Source organism: Lycorma delicatula, chromosome 4 (assembly GCF_047948215.1).
Source record: "Lycorma delicatula isolate Av1 chromosome 4, ASM4794821v1, whole genome shotgun sequence".
Lineage (NCBI taxonomy): Eukaryota > Metazoa > Arthropoda > Insecta > Hemiptera > Fulgoridae > Lycorma > Lycorma delicatula.
This window is the reverse complement of record NC_134458.1, coordinates 99455866-99481795: the sequence shown is the minus strand read 5'-3', so window position 1 is coordinate 99481795 and position 25930 is coordinate 99455866. Positions and strand designations below refer to the sequence as shown.

At 30.2% G+C, this 25930-nt stretch overlaps 1 protein-coding gene across 3 annotated transcripts in view; it reads left to right on the top strand.

The window, feature by feature from the left end:
• Positions 1-24988, top strand: part of Sur (Sulfonylurea receptor) — a 134401-nt gene extending 109413 nt beyond the window's left edge. For 2 of the 3 annotated variants that reach the window (XM_075363787.1, XM_075363786.1), the window contains 5 exons: positions 10033-10166; positions 14875-15062; positions 16310-16413; positions 21884-22080; positions 24584-24988. In XM_075363787.1, the coding sequence (XP_075219902.1) occupies positions 10033-10166; positions 14875-15062; positions 16310-16413; positions 21884-22080; positions 24584-24766 (806 nt within the window). In that variant the 3' untranslated portion in view covers positions 24767-24988. The remainder of the gene's footprint in view (positions 1-10032; positions 10167-14874; positions 15063-16309; positions 16414-21883; positions 22081-24583) is intronic. The other variant, XM_075363788.1, reaches the window with a different exon arrangement.
• Positions 24989-25930: the final 942 nt, after the last annotated feature.

The following is a 25930-nucleotide window of genomic DNA, read 5'->3' as shown; positions in this document are numbered from 1 at the left end:
TTTTTCCAAGTGTATATTCTTCTATTATGATTTTTAAATTGGGTGTTGGCAATTACTAAATTATACTTCGTGCAAAACTCTATAAGTCGGTCCCCTCTTTCATTCCTTTTGCCCAGCCCGTATTCACCCACTATATTTCCTTCCTTGCCTTTTCCAATGCTTGCATTCCAATCTCCAACTATTATTAAATTTTCATCTCCTTTTACGTGTTTAATTGCTTCATCAATCTCTTCGTATACACATTCTATCTCATCATCATCATGGGCGCTTGTAGGCATATAGACGTTAACAATCATTGTCGGTTTAGGTTTTGAATTTATCCTTATTACAATGACTCTATCTAAAAAATGAATAAAAGTGCAATACCTTAGTTACAAAATGCAGTATTTACTTTTCAATATAGTCCTCGTTTACATTGATACACTTTTCCCAACGTATAACAAGTTTTTGCATTCCAACACTGAAAAATTCTGGTGATCTTCCTCGGTTCCAAGTGGCCACAGTTACCTTCATCTTATCATCAGTGGTGTAATGATTACCTTTGAGATCCCTCTTGAGATGAGGAACGAAATGGAAGTCGCACAGAGCCAAATCCAGTGAGTATGGCGGATGCAGAATAGGCTCAAACTTCAACTTGCGGAGGGTCTCTCTAGTGGTGTGCGATGTGTGAGGCTGTGCATTGTCATGTTGCAAGATTATGTGCATGGTGGTCTTTCGAACATGACACTCGTCATCTGAAGTGTCTTAACGTCTCAATGTACCATTCAGATTCACAGTCATCCCATGTTCCAGATACACACGTTTTAGCGTCCCAAAACACTGCCAAAAGAAGTTTCTTCACCGAGGCTTGAGTTTTGAATTTTTTGGCTTTTGGTGATTCATAATGTCTGTATTCCATGCTTTGCCTTTTTTCTCCTGGGTTGTAATGATATACCCAACTCTCATCCCTGGTCACAATATTGAAAAGGAAGTCATTTCCTTCAGCATGATAGCACTGTAAAAGTTCTTTGCAAAATTCCATACAACACTGCTTGTGTTCTTCCGTCAGTTTGCACAGTGCCCCTCGTGCACAGATTTTACTGTAACTCAGTTGCTTGATAATATGGCATAACTTGTTCTGTAGATATGCCTAATTGAATAGCGATGTGTTGCTGGGTGATTCGCCAGTCACTTTGAAGCAGATCGTGCACCTCCTTTTCATGTTTCTCGTAAGTCACAGAAACTGGTCGCCCATTGCGAGGTGTGTCCTCAATTGTTGCTTTACCAGCTTCACGTTCGTGAAATTTCAACCCCCACCTATTCCCAATACTCCTGTCAACAGTTTCACTAACATAAACCGCTTTTAAACGATGAAAAATATTCGTAGGATTCACATTTTCTGCTGTTCAAAATTCTATCACTGCACGCTGTTTTAACAGTGTTGACATATTGACCATAGTCAAGCATTATTGCAGGTTTGTTGAGGGGGATTTTAGCTATCATTTGCTGCCACGCTCAACTCAGTAGTACCTTTTATCTCTTTGTAGCATGCTAGTGTGCAAAATTTATCAGCCAAGCCTTGTATGTACTAATGAAATTAGTAAAATTGTTATTCAAAACTTCAAAGGAATTTAAAAAGTGAGGTTTCCTCATTTTCAGTGACTGAACCGTTTTGTCAATAGTAGTATCTTACCAGTCCCTGACAACAATTGCAGGCTCAGTTGGATAGTGGTAAAAAGAATTATAAATATTTTAGAGATACTTCTCGTATCTCTCATTCAGAAAAGTAAGCTCTAACGGAGAAGTTACTACAGACTATGCTTTTCTGCACTAATATTTATTCTCTTTTGTGCTAAATACAACTTCTGGTTGCAGCCCAGTCAACAGAATTGACTGTTATACTGATAAATGAATCAAGGCTTAATACAGATGTCACAGACAACATAGTTTCTATTCAGCTTGTTTCATGTCGACTGCCTCAATGGATGGGGAGATAGAGTCTTTGTTTATGTTAATCACAGCTTTGAGAGGCAAGGAAGAAAGGTTCACCTCAATTTAATGTTATCTTGGTATATTAATAAAAATATTAGTGTCATTGTCCTTGACTGTGTGATTGCCTGTACGGAATTATTTCTTTGTTATGTTTACCGTTCATCAACCTCTTCTCTTGATGACCATGATCTATTTGATTTTCTGGACTCTATTGCTATAAAAAATGTTTGTTTGGGCTGCCGTTTTTGAACAATTCCAATAGCATGGTCTTTGACAGTTAACATGCTACTATTGATTTCCTTGCTGAATAACATCCTCACTTGTAGGATAACATTCTTCGTGATTACTATTTGTGTGGAAATGTTCTAGCTTCTAATAGCCTGGCTAATGATCTTGGTTTTATTGTTTATGCTGACCTAAAATGGTCATATCTTATTTGTCACTTATTTAGCAAGCTAATTGACCTTTGTACATGATCTCAAAGGCTTTTCTACCAGTGACAAAGAATTTATTTTGTAGAATTTTCACAGATTTTGTCTGTCTCAAATTGGAATTTGCTGCTATGGTCTAGAATCCTTGTTTTTTGGGAGATCATTTTTTCTGGGACCATTTGAAAAAGGTCCAAAGGCATGCAAATAAATTTATTCTCACTTTTGAAACAAATGCTGTAAGAGAATCGCCTGGATTTTCCCGAATTGGCATATTGACGTTGTGAAGATCTCATTGAAACTTTCAAGATTTTAAATGTGTTGTATTCAACTTCAATTCCATTCTTTATGAAAAATTTTGACAGTCAGACTCAAGTTCACATGTTTGAGCTTACTAAGGTAAGATTTCATACAACTATAAAGCAGCGTTTCCTCTTTACAAGAGTGGCTAATCTTTAGAACCAACTGCTAAGATGTTGTTAGTACTCCATCTATTAGTATTTTTAAGAGTCGATTGGATAAGATATTGCTATTCCTACATACTGACTGTAGTGTGTCTTTAGTGTCACTTTACTGACTTTTGAATTCTCATTGGCGTAATGACTTAATTCTTCTGTTTTTTCTTTTTTTTTCATACTGTATTGTATTTTTTTTTTTTATCTTTTCTTGCCTAAGGCTCAAAAGCATAATGCTGTAGCATATATTTATACAATAATAATAATGAATTTACTTCGTATCTAAGCTTGCTGCTAATCATCACTGATTCTATTTGTTTTAAGAAAGACTTTTTGGGATTCAAAATTATGACTAAAAACTAAAATAAAATTTAAATCATTTTTATAATTTGATTTTCATTAATAGTACTATCATTTTTATTTGTCTTGTTAAAAGTTCAATACCACAAAAATTTTATCTAATTAACAAACAGATTGATGAACGTTTGAAATACTTTAACCAATATGGAAAATACATTGATTCTTTCCAAGGTCTTAAGATGTTAAATGGACAGTAGTCTCAAACTGACATAATTGTAAATGAATTATGATACTAATAAACTACATATTATTATTATTATTATTACTACTAGTACTACTAGGGGTGTGCCACACTTTATTTTTGGTCATTAAATCTGAAAATGTGGTGTAGTAAATACAAAAATTGCTTTCCTTCCATGCTCATTGTTGTTTCTGACTGATACTCTTGTGAAGAATCCTATAGTTTATTATAACTAACTTATTTAAATTTTACCTAACTGATTTTGATATTAAAAAAAATTCCTTTTTAATACAAGTTTTTCTTTAAATGTTTATTATTTTTTTTCAATAAAACCAAAATTTTTCAATTTATTATCTTAACATGTAATTAAAATTACTGTGGTATTCTGAGTTCTAATTTCTCTCTTTATAATCTTTTACTTTGTGGTGCTACTTTGATCAAGGTTTCCTTAATCTTTCCGATGACTGCTGGGACAGTCTTCCTCTTATTATCATTAATAAGAGTTTGGATTAACATTTCATCCAGTTCTCAATGAGATTTGTAAATAAAAAGAATTTCCTTTTTTCTGAATAAAATATGTATATTTATGTTTCTACTTGGTAACTACCGAGTAAAATTACTACCATATAATGGTACTCATTCATTATATATGCTGAGTGACTACTAAGCATAATATCACTAAAACTTTTTGAAAGAAAAGATAAATTGTAGAAAAAAAGCAATTTATATAAACCTGAATTGTATAAAAATCCATTATAGACTTTTACTTATTGCATAAGTTTTGTCTTGTGTATAAATATTTATTAAAATATCATATTTTTTTTTTTTTAGTGATTTGTATTTAACATAATAATCTGTATTACACTAAATGCTGTATTTGTAATAATGATATTTTGTTTATCATATTTTCTTGGAAGTAAGATTCAAGGGTCATTCAGTAATTAAAGACACAAATAACTGTGGAGGAAAAACAGTTGGAAAGAGGGTAATGATATTTTCAGAACCGTAAGTTGATAGCCCTGTGGTGACTTTCAATCACCTGTTTTAAGTAAAATTGTTTAGTTTATAGCCTCAAAATTTCATTTTAGAATGGCGAATCCTCTTGAAGTTTCTCAGTTAGTTGAAATGTGTGCAGTGATATGTTTATTTGCTTTTTGAAGGTGTAAAACTTGTTAATTTTGGTATGGCCAAACAGTACATTCAAATTAATATGAACCACAGAAATGTTTTCAAGTAGGTAGAAAAATTTGAAGACAGACAAACTTCAGCGATTGATGAGCATTGTTTTGGATGTCCAATTGAAGTTTTAACTGCAGAATTCAATTCTTGCACAGATTCTCTCATACAAGAAGACTAATGGATTACAGCTGAGATTATAGCTTATAAATTTCAAGTAAGTGTTGGTACGTTTCATAAGATTATCACCAACAAGCTCAAGTACCATAACGATATAAGACTTTGAATGTGCACTGAGCTAAAACAACGGTATCAGTAGGAAGGTGATTTTTTTTATCAAGTATACCTGTGATGAGACATGGATTCACCATTATGAATCTGAATCAAAAGGACAGAGATTAGAGTGAAAGCACACAACTTCACCTGTCAAAAAAATATTGAACCCGACCATCACAGGGAAAGTCATGACAATTTTTGGCAAAAGGCTTGGTTTATGTCAGTTATCAAGATGATTAGCGAATAATAAACAGTGTGTACCACTGTAACATGCTTATCAACAAAGTAAAGTCAGGAGTATTGAAAAAACTCCCTGGATCTTAGCGCAAAGGCATCAATGCCTGGTTACACAGCCCAGGTTACTTGAGAAACCATCGATAAAGTACTATCTCACCCCCTCCCATACCTCCTGACTTAGCTCAAATAGATTACAACTTTTTTTCACTCAAAGAGACACTACATTGTAAGAAGTTTAGTGGCAATGATGACATCAAAGATATGCTAAATTACCTCTTGACATCAAGATTTTTCTGCAGTAGGCATAAATAAGCTGATTCAGAGATGGCCCATCTCTATGCCAGAGGTTATAGGCTCTCCCAGTTGATTTAGTGGCGAAAGTTCGAGCAGCCATGTGGAGATTGCGAAGAGGCTGGGAGGCTGAGGTATTTAGAATGTGGTTTCAAGCCAGTCCAGTACTGGAGCGGGACGGTGTTCGCAATGCACCAGATCTAGATTTTGTTCAGTTGCTCATCTCCCGCCTGCAAAAGAGGCTGCAGAGCCTCACGATGGAAGCATGGCAGCTGGGACACCACGACTAAGGTAAGATCCTTGTATAAGTTTATACAGAATTTGGGGGATGGTATGTCTTGAGCTCATTTTTAAGGGCAACGGGTGCCCAGGTGCTCACCAACCACGCTAACTTGAACCAATATCTGTTTCGGTTCCAACTGGCAGCTGATGAGGCTGTACATCTGCGGGGAGGTCCAATCAAATGAACACCTGATATTTAACTGCCGTGTTCTTAGGGGGGCCAGAGACCGGGCCAACCTGGAACTTAAAGGCCAAGGAGAAAATTGGCCGTTCACAAGTAGAAAGTCAATGTGGCAAGAGCCACATTGTTGGACTGTGTGGAAGTTCCTATATGCGGTTGTTTTGTTCAACTGGCATCCGTAGTTTGTTTAAGGGATAGACTCTTACTGCATTGCCATGGGAAGCTAATCCTGATTATTGCTGACCACCAGCCAATTATTATGGCTCCAAGCGCTATAAAATGGTGGACAGATACTTGCTGGCATTCAGCAACCTAGGCGTGGCAGCGAATTGCTGCGTAGATGAAATAAATTTTATTATGGATTTATTATGGAATGATTAAATAAATCATTTTAGCTCTATAACAGTACAGGTTTTTAATTATTGAATGACTATTGTGTTATACAAAAACAGATGGAGAATTAATAACAAAAATTGTAAAATTTATCCCTTTTGTTACTTTTTCTTCTACTGTTGTCTATTACTAGATTTGGTCTCTTCTAATAATCCACCTTCATGCTTCCCTATTCGTGAAAATGCTTAATTCATCCTCCAGCCACCTTGTTTTAAACCATCCTTTTCTTCAAATTGTTTTTTACTTATAGGCATTCTTTCTTCTTTCATTCTAGCAAAATGTTAAGCATTTGATAAATCATGATGTCTTTGATAGACTCAAATATTTGCTTCAGAAGTTTCCTTTTAAAGATATGAAGATTCTTTTTTTTTTCCTTTGTCACATTAACAACTGATGTCATTGAATATAAGCCACTTTTTATATATATATATTTATATATTTTTTTTTTGGGCCTGGTTAAATTTGAGTTATAGAAGTAGGCTCGATTTCATGCTAGTATCCTTTCTTGACACTGTTTTTTATTTGACTTTTGGACTTAACCAAGTGCTGGTTCCCAAGTAATTAATCTTTTTATTCCTCAAATTCTTTATTCCCTAAAGTGGTGTTTTGCTAGAATTTCCTGATATTAGGTGAAGAACTCTTCTTATATTTTACTCTACATACTTAGCCAGTTTTACAAATTCTTATTCATAACTTCACGTTAACACACTAAGCTGCAGCAATATATATAATTACACTTATGTGGTAGTTCTTATAATTGTCCCATTGAATCTATTTTCTTGATCTCTTAAATGAGTCAAGTTGTAAGGCCATTTCCTTATTAAAGACAGAAGCTCATATCTTGTTACAAACCTTCACAATTATCTTACTTCTGTCCATGATGACATCCAATTTGGTGGTCTTTTATGGTATTTCATAATTTGCTTAACTCAGTTTTACTGTTTATTATAAAATAAAACAAACAGATCTTTTAGATCAGAACATAATAATACATTATATTGACCTCATTAGGAATGGGTAGATATGCTATTCCACAAATAAACAAAAGAACTGCCCCAGAATTTGCCTGGATGGATCAAGGAAAACCATAGTAAAACATTGGCCAGAATAGCATAAAAGAATACACTGTTGATTATAAAATAAAAAGTAGATGCAATTAAATTCAATATTAATTATTTAAAATATAAATGCATAAAATAATAATATGTTAAATAATGAAGATACTAAATATAAAATATAAATAATTTACAATTTAAAAAGGATTAATGAAAATTATTTGAACACTAGTTTATATACAGGTTGAAGGGATGTAGAAAATTTAGGGTTTTTTAAATCTTTAATTAGTATTATTTGAATTCATCAAGTAATATTGTATCTGTAAAAGAAAATTTTTAACATGTTAAATAAACTAATGGGACATTTTTTTAATTTTGGTCATTTTTTAAAAATGTTACAAAAGCAAAATAAGGCCCTTTCTCATAATTCAGAGTACTATATTGAGTTACATGAAAATTGTTCTGTTTTTGATCTCTTCTGTTGTCTGGTTTGACAGAAGTGGATATTGTTATTTTTAAGAATTACTAACTATTCATTTTAAGAAAGATTGCACATTCATAAATATTAACTTAACCTCTTAGGTCGGTATTTAAATGCCCTAGTTTCTCTGCTTCAAGCGGTATTTAAATTTACAATCTGAACAGATTTTCATACCATATTACAAAAAGATTAATATTTCAAAAGTTATCAAAATAAAGTAATGAAATTTTCAGAGTTACTCAAGAATGATATTGAGATGCCTCCAGTGTGTAATTTATCCATTTAAGGTTATCCAGTTTTATACAGTACACTTGAGAACACTATATTTGTTCATAATATTCACTTCACTAATCCACTTTTTGAATTATAATAATAATAAAATAATATGAAAAAAATTATATATTGTTTATAAAGATAAACTATTTACAGAGTCTTTGGAGCATTTACAAATTTATGTTGGTATGGTATTCTTTGAAGCAATATTTAAAGCAGAGTCTCACGTCACAATCTGGGCACCAGAATATTGTTTCTTTTCTTTTTTTTCTTTTGAAAGGTGCACACAGCACATGGTTTTGCCTTTTTTCCTGTGGGGGGAATCTTTTCTATGAAGTGTCTTTCTATTAGTCTTGCAGGTGGTGGTTTCAAAGAGGACAGCCCGGAGGTTTAGGGGATGGAATCTGTGGTCTGTGTTAGGATCAAAGCTTTGATTAGGTCCAGTCTGAAGTTCAGGTGCAGGATATCTTGAAATTTAGTTCTGTACATGAATATGAATTATGTACTGTGACATTTAGCATGTTCTTGAAAAGTTTCACATACCATTTCTTTCCATGTTTCCTTTTTAGCAGGTATAGTTGGATCATCTGGTCTTTATTATCACAGTTGTCACTGTGACAAGTGCATTTCCCTCTTCCCTGTTACTCTTGGCATCACATGGTACAAACTCTTCTTGAGCGTAATCAGTTTCACGATTCTTACTAAATATACTACTAACACTATCTCCACTATCATCTAAAGCCTCAATAATCTCGTCACTCGTCAAAGAAGCGAAAGCCTGGCTATTTTTCAGGGTCACTGCATTACACTCTACTTTGAACTGAGTAAATCCCCTTATATTAATGATACTATCAAATTTTACTTTATTGAAATGAAAAATGAAAGTTGGACACCTTCAAAGATTATAAAACTAGAGAAAACCCTCAATACAAACAACTATGCATTCCTAATAATACACAGTAATACACAGATGTCAAAAGATGGCATGTGCGCCAAAGATTAGGATTAGATATTTATAACGAATAATCTTTTAATAAGTGAAGATTATGACTTAAATCATAGATGGCAGTGCAGGTGTATGCTTCTGGCTACCATCTCTGAAGGAATATCTGAATACAAAACCCACAGAGTGTGTATGAGTGCAGTTATTACAATTCTCTGCACGGAATGTATAGGTGTACATTGCGCCATCATTACGAAAGGAAAATGACTGATGTACCCGTATACATTCTGCCTGACAGTGGGGTTAAGGATAAATATATAACTGAAGTGATAGGATAATAACATGCTCAACCAATAAACCACAGATCTCAGATTCAATTTGTGGCTAGATCTGAAATCTTTTCATAATGAAAAGATCTGACATCTTTTCCATATGCCTGACTGTTGATGCTATGACAGATAGGAATTGATTTGAAGGTTATCCTGTAGGAAAGCTGAGCTGTAGCTCTGGTTTCTAGTAAGTTTCTGAAAGGAAATTAATTATATATAGCATGTATTTACGCTAGTCAATGCAAAATGATTAATCACTCCCACAATGGGTAATAATAATACTCTGATCTTGTAGTGATTTTTTGTGTCTGATGAACATTTACAACCTTCTGGAAGTTCTATCGTGAGAAGCAATTGATTGCCTCTCTGTTGGTATCCACAAAAATTGAGGTTAAATCAATTTTATTTAAGTTCTGATATTCAGTAGTTTTTTTAATCACAGTATAATTAATTGTGGTTGTTATGAACCCAGATTCCTACAGAGTGTATTATAACATAATTACTCTTAATTTACTTTCGTTACTATCGACTATACTATCTACTAATTAATTTTCTTACCTTCCTGTCGTATATGGGAAACTAACGGGAAAGGTTATTAATTAACTGTATCCAATGAGTGAGTATGAACATTTTTTTAATACTGCTACAAAGGAATTTCATATAATTGTTTAATTAGAGGTCATAAAGAAATGTATAATTAATTTTATATTGTTTTTATAGATACAGTTCCTCACAGCTGGCCAAAACATGGAGATATTAAATTTAATAATGTATCTTTATGTTATGATATCCATAAAAAGCAACAATATCCTGTTATTAAAAATTTAACTCTTCATATTCCACATGGGCAGAAGGTAAATATATTGTATTCATTTATTTTTTCTTAGCTAAACTGTGATTTGTTACAATAGTTATTAAGAAATTGAGGAGGTTAGTAATAATTTCTCATAAAGGTTTGATAATTTAGATTTCAATTGTATGATTGATCTGGCTGGCTAGTTCTCTCTCTTTTCACTGATACTAATCTCTTCCCATTCCCTCTTTATTGTACTATGAAATGAATGTGTTTTTAGATTTCTGTTGATCTTGGTTTACATCCAAAAAACTGATTTAACTAGATTTTGAATTCAAATTCCACTGCTAAAAGTAAATTATGTTCATTTATTTTTTTTATGTAAAAACTAAATGTACACTCTAAAATAAATACATTTAAAGTTTGATATTTTTTTTAATCACCTGTTATTTTTTGTTTCATTAAACTAATTAATCAGTTATTCTTACTGCTGTTTATTTATTTATTTTTTTTCTTTCACAGAGATCTCTGCTTCTTCAAAACAGATAAATTTGTATAAAGTAATTTAAAAAGAGAAATTAAAAACTGTAGAGAATATTCTAATACTTCATAAAATCAGTTGATCTATGATTTTCATAAAATAAATTTTTTTAGTCATCGAATGAAATTTCAATTATGAAAGCTATCTTAAAAGTAAAGACTTTAAAATTCAACACTTTTTTTACAAAAAATACATACCTTGCCCTAATTCTCTACACAATCTGTAGAGAATTAGGCTAAGGTAAATGCCACATCAAGATCAAGGCATTCACTGTAGAGGCTCTGAAGCTTTAATGATACTCCTTTGCTACCACCATTCCATCTAATCTGTGTTTGACATCTACTTTCAATTTTTCATCATTTACAAATTGCTCCCATTCAAAAATTCCTTCAACTTTTTGAATAGCTGGAATTCACTCAGAACTAAGTGTTTGGATTCTATAAATAGTTGGTGATATAAACTTTTTGTGTGCATATCCCTGTACATCGTGGATTTTGTAGCAAGATATCCTGTGATGTTTCTTAACAAGTCCCATGATATAAGGACATTCTCAAGATATAAAAATGTCTGGCCCTGTTGATGTTACAAAGATATATCTACAGAATATGTATAAAACTTCTTATGGGAGAATTTTGGGATCTGTCATTTTATCCCTTGGACTAGCTAAAGATATCATCTGGGATCTTAATAGGAAATCTCTAGTACATCCTCAGGCAGTGATTTATTTGTAATCCAAAAAATATCCATGGTACATCAGATGGACTAATTATGAAGGTTATGTTATGCTTGTTAATTTATGTAATTGAAATTCATGGTGATACATGTAAGACATCTGAGCATCGTGAGATTTGTATGCAATTTATTAAAATAAAGTTACTAATTAATGTATTTTTTTTCAGTAGTTTATAAACTATTTTTTAATAACTATTAATATAAGTAAATTTAGATAGAAAAAATTTAAAAAAAGAAAAATTAATTAAAAGTGGTAGGTAAATTCATCTAAAAGACAGAATAAAACTAAGGAACATGTGGAAACAGTAACCATTAGCTGGATTCTGCAGGAGAGCAGACAGTAGCTTCTTTAATAATATCATTGTGGCAAATAAATCAAAACGAAACATTGTTAAATTTGCCATTTTTTAAAATCATTATATACATATCCACTTAACCAATAAGAGAAACAAAACATACACTTAAAAAGTTTTACCTACTAGTGTAAGGTTTATCTACTTACATTTTAAACTATCATTTAAGTATATAGGTCTACAAACTTTCCAAGCATTGATAGATGTTGCATGGTTGTTAAACTTATTCTGAAAGAATCTAGTATATTAGAGGGATATCCTGCTTATTTTTGGGACATTTAAGATAACTTTGAGATATTTCAAAATGTTCTCCTCTTCCTCCTCCTGGATGTCCTGCATACCTCAGGATACATATATGACATATGAGATGACTGCTGTTTGTGTAAAAAATGATTTAAGCTCAAGGTTTCTGAATATTTTATCTACAATAATTTGTAAAATTTTTTCAAGATTATAAGGTTTATTTCACTACCAGCTGATCATTAGTGGTGTTCAATTTGTTGCATTCCCAGAGGTATGTTAAGATTAGATTATCTATTAATAACATATCAGTGTAATAGTCATGTGGCCTTTTTAGTCAAAACCTTTCTTATTTTTTTACTGTTAAAAAATAAGTCTCAGTACTTATTGAGACTTATTACTTATTATTACTTACTGAGACTTATTATGTGACATTCTTAACTCAACTGCTGGTGTATGTATATGTATATATATATATATATATATATATATATATATATATGTAAAAGACAAAAGTACAAAAACCGTTTACCACCAAGAGTACAGAATTTAATAATCTTATACTTATTGTACTATATACTTATTATTTTTTAAGAGCGTTTCGAGGTTTTCCCTTATCATCATTTAAACTTTTCTTTTTTTCCTCAAATTACACATTAAATTCAAACATTAAAATGACAATATATGAAAATATATAGTCAAAATATTAAAAATATAAAGTTAAAAAATTAATTTTTTTTTATATTACTAGCCACACATACAGTACTGTACTGAAGTTATTTGCCTTTATTTAAATTATATAAATGTGCTGCTATCTAAAACTGTTTTGATGAGAAAATCATTATCAAATTCTGTCTGTACATAATCAAATTAAACTTTTGTTACTATCATTGCATGTTATTTTATAGATAGCAAAGAATTTTTTTTGCTAACTTAATATATATATATATATATATATAAAATATTGATTCAAGAATCCCCGGATAAACTATATATATATATATATATATATTAAGTTAGCAAAAAAAATAATATATATATATATATATATATTCTTTTTTAAATTCAGACTTTTTTACACTTTAAATACTATTCATTTATTTAATTCTACCACACAACATAGCAGACGACAACAGCACTTTTTGGGGTGAGGGTGTGATTTTGCAAATATTGTTATTTTTTAATTGTTAACAAATGTGCCTATATGACCTTAATTGGGAGAAATCTTGAGATACTGTGGGTGACCTTGCTCTCTACATCCTCACCGCCTTGACCTTTTAAGTTGAAAATTAAATCGCATTAATGCCCCATATATAGAAGTAATCTGACCAAGTTTGTTCAAAATTGGTCAAGCAGTTCTGGAGATATAAGATGATTTAGAAGCCAACACCGAACACACTTACATACAAACATTTACATCTGGAAAATTTCCATCCGTGTTTGGGTTCCTTAGGTGTCAAATCATCGAGATCTGGTGAAAACCGCATATGCCCAAATTGGACCGATTATAATATAAACCAAATAACCACATTATAAAATATTTAAAAAATAACAATAATAAAAAAATAATAGAGAGGATTTAAAAGGAATATAAAAAATTAAATGCAATGAATGTAATAATATTTGTATTTGTTAAACCAGCAGTAATTCAGAAATGTTTACAGAACATTACACAGCCTGAAAAAACAAAAAAAGAGGTATATCTAATGTAGCTGACCATTTTTTTAAATGCAAACATAGTATTACTGATTGCAAAAATAATTTAGAGATTTTGGAAGTTTGTAATAATGATAAAAAAATGAATATACTAGAGAAATATTATATTATAAAATGATGAATCACCACATCTTGTTTGAAGGTGATTTAATTAAAAACAGAATAAAAATACAATCTTAACAGTTGGCAATAATGATAGTAGAACAAAGGAAAATACTATATTTTAAATATTACATCATTCCAGTACTGGACTACAGAATTTGCATATACGTTTATAATTTTTAAAAAGAAAATAATTTTGACAAATTATAAATATGTTTTACTGTAATTATAGAATTCAACACAAATTGTGGTGCAGAATCCTGTGAAAATCAATTATTGGAATTAATATGGTAAGTATAACTTAATTACTGTGTTTTGGTGGTTTATATTTTGTATAATATTAAATATATTGTAATATACATATATATATATTTAAATATATATATATAATAATGTATATAAACAAAAAAAATAAATAATAATGTATGTAAACAAATATATATATATATATATATATATATATTGTTTTTTTTTTCTTATATATATCAAAATATAACAACTTAACCACCAAACACAGTAACAGAAAAACAAAAAAAAAACTACTACCAATAGTCTACATTCATGGGATCCCGCATCATCAGTCTGTACATAATTCTGTAATTACATCAACAAATAACAAAAACAAAGAAGAAATGAAAGCTTAAAAATTTAGAAAACATCAACTGTAACAACTACAAAACTCTGTTACTGTGTTTGGTGGTTAAGTTGTATTTTGAGTTAAAACTGGCACGGTATTCAGTATGTTGATGAATCATTTTAATTTTCAGAAAGTTTAATATATATATACACATATATGCACACCAATAACACTGATACGCAAATAGTTTATAAACATATCAGGATTCAGCTTACAATAGAAAAGATTTTGTTGAGAACATTATGTGGTTAACTAGTCATAAAATAATGATGATACAATCAATTTATTATTACATCAAAGACAGGTTACTCGGCTTATTAGTTTGACATACTCACCAACTAATTCATCTGAAATAAATTTAAAAGATATTTCTAGAAAATTATGTACTAGTCAAGAAAAAGTTTTGATTGGTGGGTAAACTTGTAATTTTTTTAATTGTTTTATTTAGGTTGGTGTTTGTGGTAGAACAGGGAGTGGTAAATCATCATTGGTGATGTCAGTATTTAATATGGTACCCATTTATGAAGGTTCCATATTGATTGATGATCATGATATAACTGAGATACCTTTGCAGACATTGCGTTCTAAGCTATCCATTATACCACAAGATGTTATCATGTTCAGTGGAACTATTAGGTGAGTTTAAGTGCTATGTATCTAAATATTATTTTAAAGTGGAATGAAATGGATTTTTTTTTATGTGAAAAGGTCAACTTAGGACCTTTGGTCACCTTAGGACCATGTAATTATCATTTCTTTCCTCTTCTTCCATGCATTTCTCATGCCCCAATAAATTAACCTTCTTTTCCTTATTGCTGTTTCTAGGTCTTGATTTTAGTATATCTCCTTGTTAGATTTCAGCATGTATCCTTCCTCTGTTATTGTTAGACCTTGGATTTTCCTCAGTAAGCTTCTTTTGATCTTGAGCAATTTTTCAAGGTTGGTTAGGCTGGTTGGTTTCAGTACCATATAAGATTGGTCTTACTACAATTGCATGTCTTAATTTTGCGATCTTAGAGAGGTTTTTCTTATAAAGGTCTTTGGTGATAAATCTAAATGCCAGGTTTAATATTCTGACCCACCGGGTTGGTCTAGTGGTGAACGCGTCTTCCCAAATCAGCTGATTTGGAAACCGAGAGTTCCAGCGTTCAAGTCCTAGTAAAGCCAGTTATTTTTACATGGATTTGAATGCTAGATCGTGGATACTGGTGTTCTTTGGTGGTTGGGTTTCAATTAACCACACATCTCAGGAATGGTTGAACTGAGAATCTACAAGACTACACTCTATTTACACTCATACATATCATCCTCATTCATCCTCTGAAGTATTATCTAGACGGTAGTTACCGGAGGCTAAACAGGAAAAAGAAAGAAACAGGAAAAAGAAAGGTTTATTATTCTATTTTCAATTGTCTGTTATCTATTCCTGTTCTGCTTATAATCTCTTGCAGGTAATTAAAATGGTTGGTGACATTTATCATCCTGTATTTGGTCTGTATTATCGTTTGTGTGAATTATTTGATGTTTGTGATGATTTCTGTCTTGGTAAAGGATACTTGTAGGCCTGCTTTTTGGGTTATTCCCATTAACCCTTCTAATTTTGCTACTGTGTCTTTTGATTCAGCTAAAAGAGCCAGCAAAGGCTAGGCACCTTATTTTGACATTTCAGTTTTTAGATCTGATCATTGCAGCTGTATAATTCATCTGCCAAAAGTTTTTCATTATTTTGTCCAAAACCAAGTTGAATAGGACTGGTGATAGTCCATCACCTTATCCCAGCTCTATTGCTACTAGGAAAGGTTTGCTTATTTCTTCCATAATTTAAATTTAGAGATTGTGTTTGTGAAATTTATCTTATTATTATATATCATAATGTGTTTCAGAGAGAATTTAGATGTCCGTAATGAATATACTGATACTGAGTTATGGAAATGCTTGGAATTGGCTCACATGAAGGATATTGTAGTCAATGAATTAGGTGGACTAGGTAATGTTTGTGTATCATATATTGTATTTGTTAGATATTAAATGTGTACTAATTGAGTTAGTTTGAAGTTTATTTCATAATTTTTTATGGATATGTATCTTAAATTCTTAAAACTGACTGATTATATAGTATGTTCACAGTTTAATTATAGATCTAAGAATATAATTATAATCTTTAGAGATGACAAGGTAACATTAGCTCCATATTATTACATTATATCTGTTATAGGGAACTACTGTTTTATTAGAGCTGTTTCAAAATTGGTTGAATTGAGCTATTTTGATTGATTGTACAAAGTAAACTTGTTGCCACAGCAAATAGTAGCTATCATGTAATTTAGAATCTGATCAGTGTTTAGTGCTGGTGAAGTAATGGTCAAAGAAACATATAACTTGTCATTGTCATTCCCCATCAACTGTGAGACTGTAAGGGACATGGCATTAGTTGTTTTTTCAAGCTGAAGGACAAAGTTCTGTCATGATCTGTCAAAGATTAAGTATTGAATCAATGTTGAAATAGTTTTGGAGTTTAATCTAAAATAAATGATATGGCTTTACTTAAGTATCTCAAACAAGAGACTTTCCTGGACATTGTACATATTGGCAATCTTTTCTTCACAAAGAGTATGGTCTGGCCAGCCATCTAGTGCTTGTATACCAATGAATAGTTCATGAATGGGGTTAATAACCAGCTGGGTTATCCTGGCAACTGAATTCTTTGACAACAGTTTGAAAAAACTGATTATTACGCTAAAACAGGTGGCTACATTTTTGGGTAATGACTTTGTGAAAAAGTAATATATATATAATATATGAGGGATGTTCAGGTGAGTCCAGCACTGTTAATTTTTAATAAATGTAGAACACACTTGATAGTAAAGAATACTTTTATTTCTCGATGTAATCCCCTACTACATTTTTACATTTATCCCAGCATTTCACTAGTGCCTAGATACCTGCAGTGTAGAAAGATTTGTTATGTCAAAACCAAGATAGTTCGACTGCTTCACCTCATTGCTGTTATTGAAATGCTGTCCTCCCTGGACCTCTTCCTCACTGACATAATGTATGTACACAAACTGGCCAGTTGATTAATTGACAACATGGTCTGTCAGTATTTACTGAAGAAAGTATACTGGGCAGATGTCAGCTCTATGATGTAAAAATCTAAAAACTGGCCCAGCTGAATAAATGAACTTGCATAGAACACAGTCAAGAAAAATGAATATTTTCTCTTATGAAGTAGTTACAGTTAAACAGTATTTAAATTATGAAAAGATAGTAACTATTGTAACAGGTTCCAAACTTTTAAACCATGTAGTAATGATGATATTTTGTACTGAGTTCTGTACAGATAAGTTGGGAGCTACAAAAAAAAAAAAAAATAATAATAATAATAATGAGACCCTCATATAGCCCTAGAAATTTAAAATGCTATTACCAACATCACCAGAACATAGTGTGATTATCTAGTGAGAGTTTTAAAAAATAAAGAGAAAAATATAAAAATTTGTTGAAAGTAGTATTTTCAACAATTACTTTAAATAGAAAAATTCAAAAATTTCTCTTAATTAGAAAATGTAATTTAGAAAAATCTAAATAGAAAAATTACTCTAATCAGAAAATCTATTTAATAATAATAGTAAAATTCATTCTATTCAATTACATGAATTTTCTGATGCCTCTATTACGGGCTACGGTTGTCTTTATATATACACTTTACACTCCAACCATGTAATTACATCTAATTTACTATGTTCCAAATCAAAATTTGCCCCCTTAAAAAAAATCATATTACCCAGACTTGAACTCTGTGGTTGTTTACTATTTTCACGTTTATTCATGAAGGTATCTACTGCATTAAGGATACATTTTGACAAGATACACTTATACTTGGATTCCACCATAGCATTTTGTTGGATTCATGGACATTCTTCAAATTGGAAAGTATTTATAGGTAATATAGTTTCTGAAATTCAACAAAATGCTTCAATTACCAATTGGCATTACATCAGATCCTCTGATAATCCAGCAGACATATTGTCTAGAGGTTGCTGACCAGGCAAGTTACTTGATATGTCACTGTGGTGGCATGGTCCTCTTTCGCTATTACAATCTTCTTCCCATTGGCCAATGAATTGTAATATTACGTTCAATGATGATAATTTAAATCCTGAATGCTTATTAGAAAGGCATAAAACTATGTTAACTTCATGTATATCTAATGTTGTATGTGATTACACACAAAAGTTTTCATCTTTACATGCTTTATTATGAACATTTAGTCTGTTTCAGATTCATTCACAATATTAAATCAAAACCATCGAACGTAATTTTAGTACTTTTAACTACTAAGGAATTAGATCATACTTTTTACTTTTCTATCTGTCAATCACAATCCATGTATTTCAATAATGAGATAAAGAATCTCAAAAACAATCAGATCATTTATAAACAAAGTAAGCTTAGTTCACTAGATCCATTTTTTAATGATTTAGGTCTAATCCACGTAGCAGGCAGACTTCAATGTTCTCTCCTACAATATCACATTAAACATCCTGTCATTTTACATCCAAGTGTGAATTTTATGAAATTAATTATCTACTCTGAACACTTAAGACTTTTACACTATTCGCATCACTACGAATATGCATCACTTCTACACTATGTCGCATCATTCGTTGCGACAGAGATACTGGGTAATAAATGCAAAAAGAATCATTTCGTCAATCACTCATAAGTATTTAATTTACTTTAGATTTGATGCAAAAACTCAATCCCAACAGCTTGGTCAATTAGCCCCTGGTAGAATGATTCCTTTCTGAACATTCTCTTGCGCAGTAGATTATAGTGGCCCAATTATAATTCGTCATGGGGGGCAGAGATTTAAAACATTGAGTAAGGCTTACATAGCACTTTTTATATGTTTAGCCGCTAAGGCTATTCATTTAGAGTTAGTTTCTGATTTTACTTCACAATCATTTATTTCCATCTTCAAAAGATTCATTTCACATGAAGGTATACCTGCTAAAATATTTTTGGATAACAATGATAACTTTCATTCTGCTAGAAATATTTTGTAAAACTTGTATGAACTTTTAAAGTCAAACAAATACTCAAACCTTTTGTACGTTACAAGGAATTAATTGGTCATTTATTCCTCCTTCATCTCCTCATTTTGGTGGTTTAACAACATGCAATCAAAAGTTGACACTTTTGATTGCATGTTGCAATCAAATTGAATGTTGAATGACATATATGTTGTGTAATAGAAAAAACAATTCTCAACTTTGAGAAATTTTATACAATTTTAACACAGATAGAGGCTTGTCTTAATTCTCACCCTATTTTTGCTATATCCACAGACCATAGAGACTCAGTACCATTTTCACCAGGACATTTTCTTATTGGATGTCCTCTCACATTTTTACCTGAACCCAGTTATTAAAGGGTTGAAATTACACGATTAGGTTGTTGGCAACTGCTCCAAAAATTTATACAATCCATTTGGAATTGATGATCAAAGGACTATCTGCATTATCTTCAACAACGCAACAAATGGCGTTTTCTCACCCGTAACCTTTTGATTGGAGATCTAGTTCTGATCACCAACGAAAGTACTTCACCCATGCACATTGGAAGCATGGAGTTATAACTCAGGTTTATCCAGGTTCTGACAACTTAGTCAGAGTTGTAGATTTACAAACAACAGCTAATGGGTCACTAAAGAGATCTATACATAAATTGTTTTTTTAACAACTTTTAAACATTAACATAAATTTTATTTTGTAAATAAACAGTTAGATAATTTAAATGATGATATTTCAAGATATTGTGTGATTTATTACATTATGTTATTATTATGATTTCATGTTAAAATTTGTAATCTCATGTTATGATTTAATCTGTTAATTAATTTATTGCTACGAACTAGATACATATCAATGTAACTATTACAGATGTTCATATTGCTCTTTACTTTAAACGATTACAGCTATTAACAACTTACAAGTACAATCACACACTACATGCATACATACCTACATACATACAGCACAAACATACTACATCACATTGTCCCTGTGTACATTAAGCATGCATACCCAGTTTACATTAAGTAGGTATAGATACACTATCCCGATGTACATTAAGCATGTATAGATTCAGTTACCCAATTTACTAGAACAATAATTATTAAAATATTTATGCACAAAGAAAAAAAATTGCTAATAAATCGAGCTCTATTATTATTATTCGTTACTATTTATTATTGTGTTATGTATAATTGATGTGAACATAATTTGAAACTATTGATTCAATAATTTAACTGTAAATGATATGTACAATTAATTTTTTTGCGAATATTTTATTGTATAATTTGTATTTAAAATCATTATTTGAGTTATGATTATACAATACCTTTATAACGTAACTGAATACCTTTATTCAGTTATGTTATTTATACAACATCTTAAATTATTTTACTTTGTATAATACATATTTATAATTATGTTGTTAAACTTGTTAAGATTACAAATAAAGATTATTAATATTCATTTAAATATTATAAAGGAAAATTCCTCGGGATTTTAGATGGGCAGTTATGTTCAGTCTCATGTCCTCCTTATTTATGATAAACTATGTAACTATTTCTTCTTACTTATGTAAGACATACAAATTTGTTAATCTAGGTTGAGTTCAACAGCTATTATAATATAATTTTTTTCTTTATAGCTACTATAAGTATTACATTGTGTTTAAGGATGTAAAACAAATCAGTTCTTAAAAGATGTAAAGTAAATCAGTTGTTAAAAAGATGTTAAAAGTAAATGCATTTAAAAGTGATTTCAATTTTGTTATAAAATGTAACTTAAAATTGTGAATCTAAATATAACACTGTGTACATAACAATAATTAACCTAAACAATATGAAAAAGTTACTAATACTATAAATATCTTAAATAAAATGTATCTTAATCTATTATAAATTATACATAATAAAAATATAATTAATCACAATAATAAGGTATTTATTGAAAATATTATTGAACCAGCAACACATGCTTTGAATTCTGGAAAGTGCAATAAGGCACATATTTGAACATTTTTTTAAGTCAGATATAATTGTTACTCTTTTAAAACCACACTGTATTTTCCGGTTAAATGTATCATTATTTTCTTATAGATTAATCAGACATTCAATCTATTATGAAAGTAAACATATTAACAAAAACCTTTCACTTACAATAATAAAAACCAATTTTTAACACTCTACTTAAATAATAGTATATAATGACAATATAATTATATTGTTATGATTGCATTTTCTGTACTGTTGATAAGTTCTTTTCCTTATTAAACTTATTTTAAAAAAGATTTAATTCTTTTTTTCGTAGTGTATCAGTTTCCTAAATTAATTTAAATGCTGCATTTGAATATTATTACTGAGTTTTATTTGTGCATGTATGTAGATGGTAAAGTGAAAGAAGGTGGAGTAAATTTAAGCGCTGGCCAACGTCAGTTGTTTTGTCTTGCCAGAGCTGTACTACACAATGCTGTATGCCTTGTTATGGATGAAGCAACTAGCTCTCTAGATGTAGAGTCTGAGAAAAAATTATTTCAAGCAGCTAGAACTGCCTTCAATGGAAGAACTATCATTACAATTGCTGTAAGTATATAAATTTTGGTTTTTGTAGCAGATGATTTTAATTTTTTCATTTTATCTCTGGAAATATAAATTATTTAATTTTATTTAAAAACCCCAATGATGTGTATTTAACAAGGATGGTTGAATGAATCTTAAATTTAAGTTTTATTTCATGTACAAAAATCTTAACGGTTAATCTTGCTATCAAATAATAATTAATCCACTAATTGGCCTCTGTTACATTAATAACTAGTTACTCCAAGTTTAATAGTATCAAATTAGTACTACTACCACTCTGCTGATCTTTGAGTCGCATGATGGTAGCACCTCTTTCTTCTATCTGGAGGTTCAAGCCCAATCAGCTGTGACATACTTTACATGCTTGAAATTCATTATCCATCCGTCGTAGTAACTATTATTGGACATTAATCTTTTATTAATATGTGAAAAAATAAATATCTCATTGCTTTTGATCTGGCTATGGAAACTTTTGGTTTGAATTGATAATATTTTTCTTTTTTTTTCATTGATTGCTTCATTAAGTTCAAATAAATCCTTATATAGGTTTATTTCAGATTTGAGGTATGCCTTACCCTAAAATAAAGTGACCGTAATGTAAATAAACTATACAGCATATATCATGAAACAAAGATGTTTTGATATATATATATATTATCTTATGAACAACTTGTAATATAAAATATCTTAAAAATCTTCTTTTATTTTATGAAAAAGTAAGAATTATGGTAAGTTTGCTCATAAAAGTACTTCGTTACAGTAGCATTCTTAATATGTTTATGTAGAAAAATTAGTGTTACAATATTCTTGAGAACAGTTTTTCTATGTGAGTATTCAATATTCTTGTTTTTTATTTTTATGACCTTGATCTTGCTTTTGTATGCATTTTAGTGAGGAAGATAAAATGGATGAAATGGTAGGTAAAAAATGCCAGACTAAGCTATGAATTCTATTTGAGACCAGCTGATCTAGAGGTCAGCATTACTAACAACTAGACAAACTTTAAAAAACGCCAGCCTCCATGGCGTGAGTGGTAGCATCTTGGCCTTTTATCCGGAGGTCCCAGGTTCAAATCTAGTCAGGCATGGAATTTTCACACACGCTTCAAAAATCATTCATCTCATCCTCTGAAACAATACCTAATGGTGGTCCTGGAGGTTAAACAATCTAAAAAAAATTTTTTAAAAACAGGTGTTGAATTTTGATGAAAGTATTCATAAAGAATTGTGATCATTCTTGTTTTGTTCATGAGTACTAGTCCATTCTAACTTTTTTGTAGTTGGAAGGAATTTTGTGAATTAGTAGTGGTGGAAAGTGTTTATTCATATTAATTTTTCACTCAATAATGTCAAATATAATCTGTTTCAGGAGTGTTTGATTGATGGTATTTTCATTAGTGTTTGTTTTGTAGACTTTTTTGTTTTTCAAATAAGATTAGTTCTGTTCATTATAAATGATTTTTATTTATTCATAAAGTATGCCATTAGAATTATTACTTCTCTGTATTGACATTTTCATAGACCTAAATATAAATTTTGAATTTGTAAAAGATATGTGATGCTTTATGATTTCAGTTTACAGTACTAAGTATGAATTGAATTGAAAAAAAGTTGTATTGAAGTAAATATGTATGTATATCATTATCATTTGATGAAAAATCACTGAATTTAATAAGTTTGTTACATAAAACTTTAAGTAGAAATTACAGTAGAGATGTTAATAAGTATAATGTAGATTTTATATTTTTTTTTGTTTGCAAGATCAGGCTTTTATTTTGTATTATGCAGGTTTTAATTATAAAATGTTCCATATTGTAACAAAGAACAATCTTCAACTCAGCTCAATCCTTTTTTTTATTTTACAGCATTTTCTGCATTAAGTATGTATTTATATTTTTTATATTTTGTAAAAAAAAAATTTTTTTTCACAGATTATTCTACCTTAAATGTAAAATTTAATGCCAGCTGTTAAAACAAAAAAATTTTATTCAGTGAAAAAATTATTACATTGTTCTTCCATAAAAATTTCCATCCTATTTAGCCCTGCTTTCCCCCCCCCCAAAAAAAAGTTTGATTATGGAATAAGACTACAGTTTTTCATGAAGGATTGTCTTCTTTCTGTAAAATGTTTTTTCTTCATATTTTATAATTTTTCATGTAAGTTTTAGGTCTGAAAAGGTACCATTCTGAATAATGCTTCACTTCTAGCAGCATAACCTTTTTTATATTAACCCACTCAAAAAATATAACCTATATGCATAAATAATGCCAGTTTAGAATTTTTCTATGATTTTGGCTAAAATGTTGTTTTACTAGAAGTAAACTTACAAGAACTTCAACAGCTAAATGTAGTTTTCTTTTATAAGATAGTCTTCCTTGACGAACCATCACATAAGTGAATGTAATTTGATATCAAGTTTGAAGTATGCCTAGGCATAGTTGAGTTTTGAATGGTTATGCATTGTATTTTATGTAATGTCAGATTTCTTTTTTTCAATTTTTTACAGCATAGGCTGGATAACTTGTTGCAGTGTGATAGAATAATTGTTCTGGAATCAGGTACAATTGTTGAAGATGGATCGCCTAATCATTTGTTATCAAAGTCAATGGGTATATTTTCTAATATGATGAAAAATTCTAAAATAAGTACATCTTCTACAATATCTTATGGTGCTACTAGAGATCTATAAGTGTTGTAATCTATTAAAGTATTTATTTTAGTTATTTATTGTAGTTTATTTATTGAAATTAATATTTTATTCATACCTGAGCTAAAATTTATAGAAACATATTAATTATTATTATATATTATTACCTCTCAGGGAGTGAATGCATTTAATTTTCACTAATTAGTTTTTTAAGATCACTTGTGATTCAGTTATTGCTCATATTATAATCATTTTAGCTTAAACAGAAAAAAGTTTAGAATAAAAAGAATTTTAAATAAAATGCACATGAAGATTTTTATTTTTTTTACCTCTTATACCAAAGTCATATGGAAAGAAAGAGCAGCGATTTTTTTAAAGATAAAAACAATTGTTTATGAAAAAATATTACAATGCACTGTCTAGATTTTGCAACAGTTACTGTTACAAATATGGCACTAGACCCCTATTTTTGTGAGCTTTCTTATTCCAATAGTAAAGAATTTTTTACCTTGCTGTCTGAGCAAGGTATCCTGCATTCTTTATTAGCTCATTAGCTCTTTGCTGCCACCAGCCTTCCACTATGAAAATCTGTGACACTTGTTTTGCCGTATTTAAACTGTTCAATCTACTTATAAAAATTTGAATGTTTTATATACTATCATTTGCTAGTGAATTTTGGCCAGTTTTGCGCCTTCAGAAAATAAAAATCTTACAGCAGCATGCTGTTCTTTCACGATACACATTTTAATAAATGATATCTTAAAATAAACATAAGAGGTTAGAATAATGAAAATTCTTTCCAAAAGCTGATATTTTCTACGTCAGGGGGTGTCAGTTTGAATGTCAGACAGTTTCAATTTAAAAAAGAAAAAAGAAAAAAAGAAGATTAACCAAGCTCTAAATAGATTAGAATGTTTAGCTCTAAGTAGCTAAAAAGTGTTTTGGTTATGTCTCCTTATAGCTTTGCTATAGCTTATTTCTGAGCTGGTATTTGTTTTGAGTTTATTGAATTAGTATTTGTATGCCAATATATTCTTGTCTCTTCATTTGCTAGGTTACATTATATTTGACTTAAAAAATGTTTTTAAATTATGTTCTGTAATGATTATTATACATATGTGTAAAAATATTTTAATTACTTTTTTCTAATAGTTTTGGTAACAAATAAACTTTATATTTTTAAGTGGCACCCATATAATGAATAAG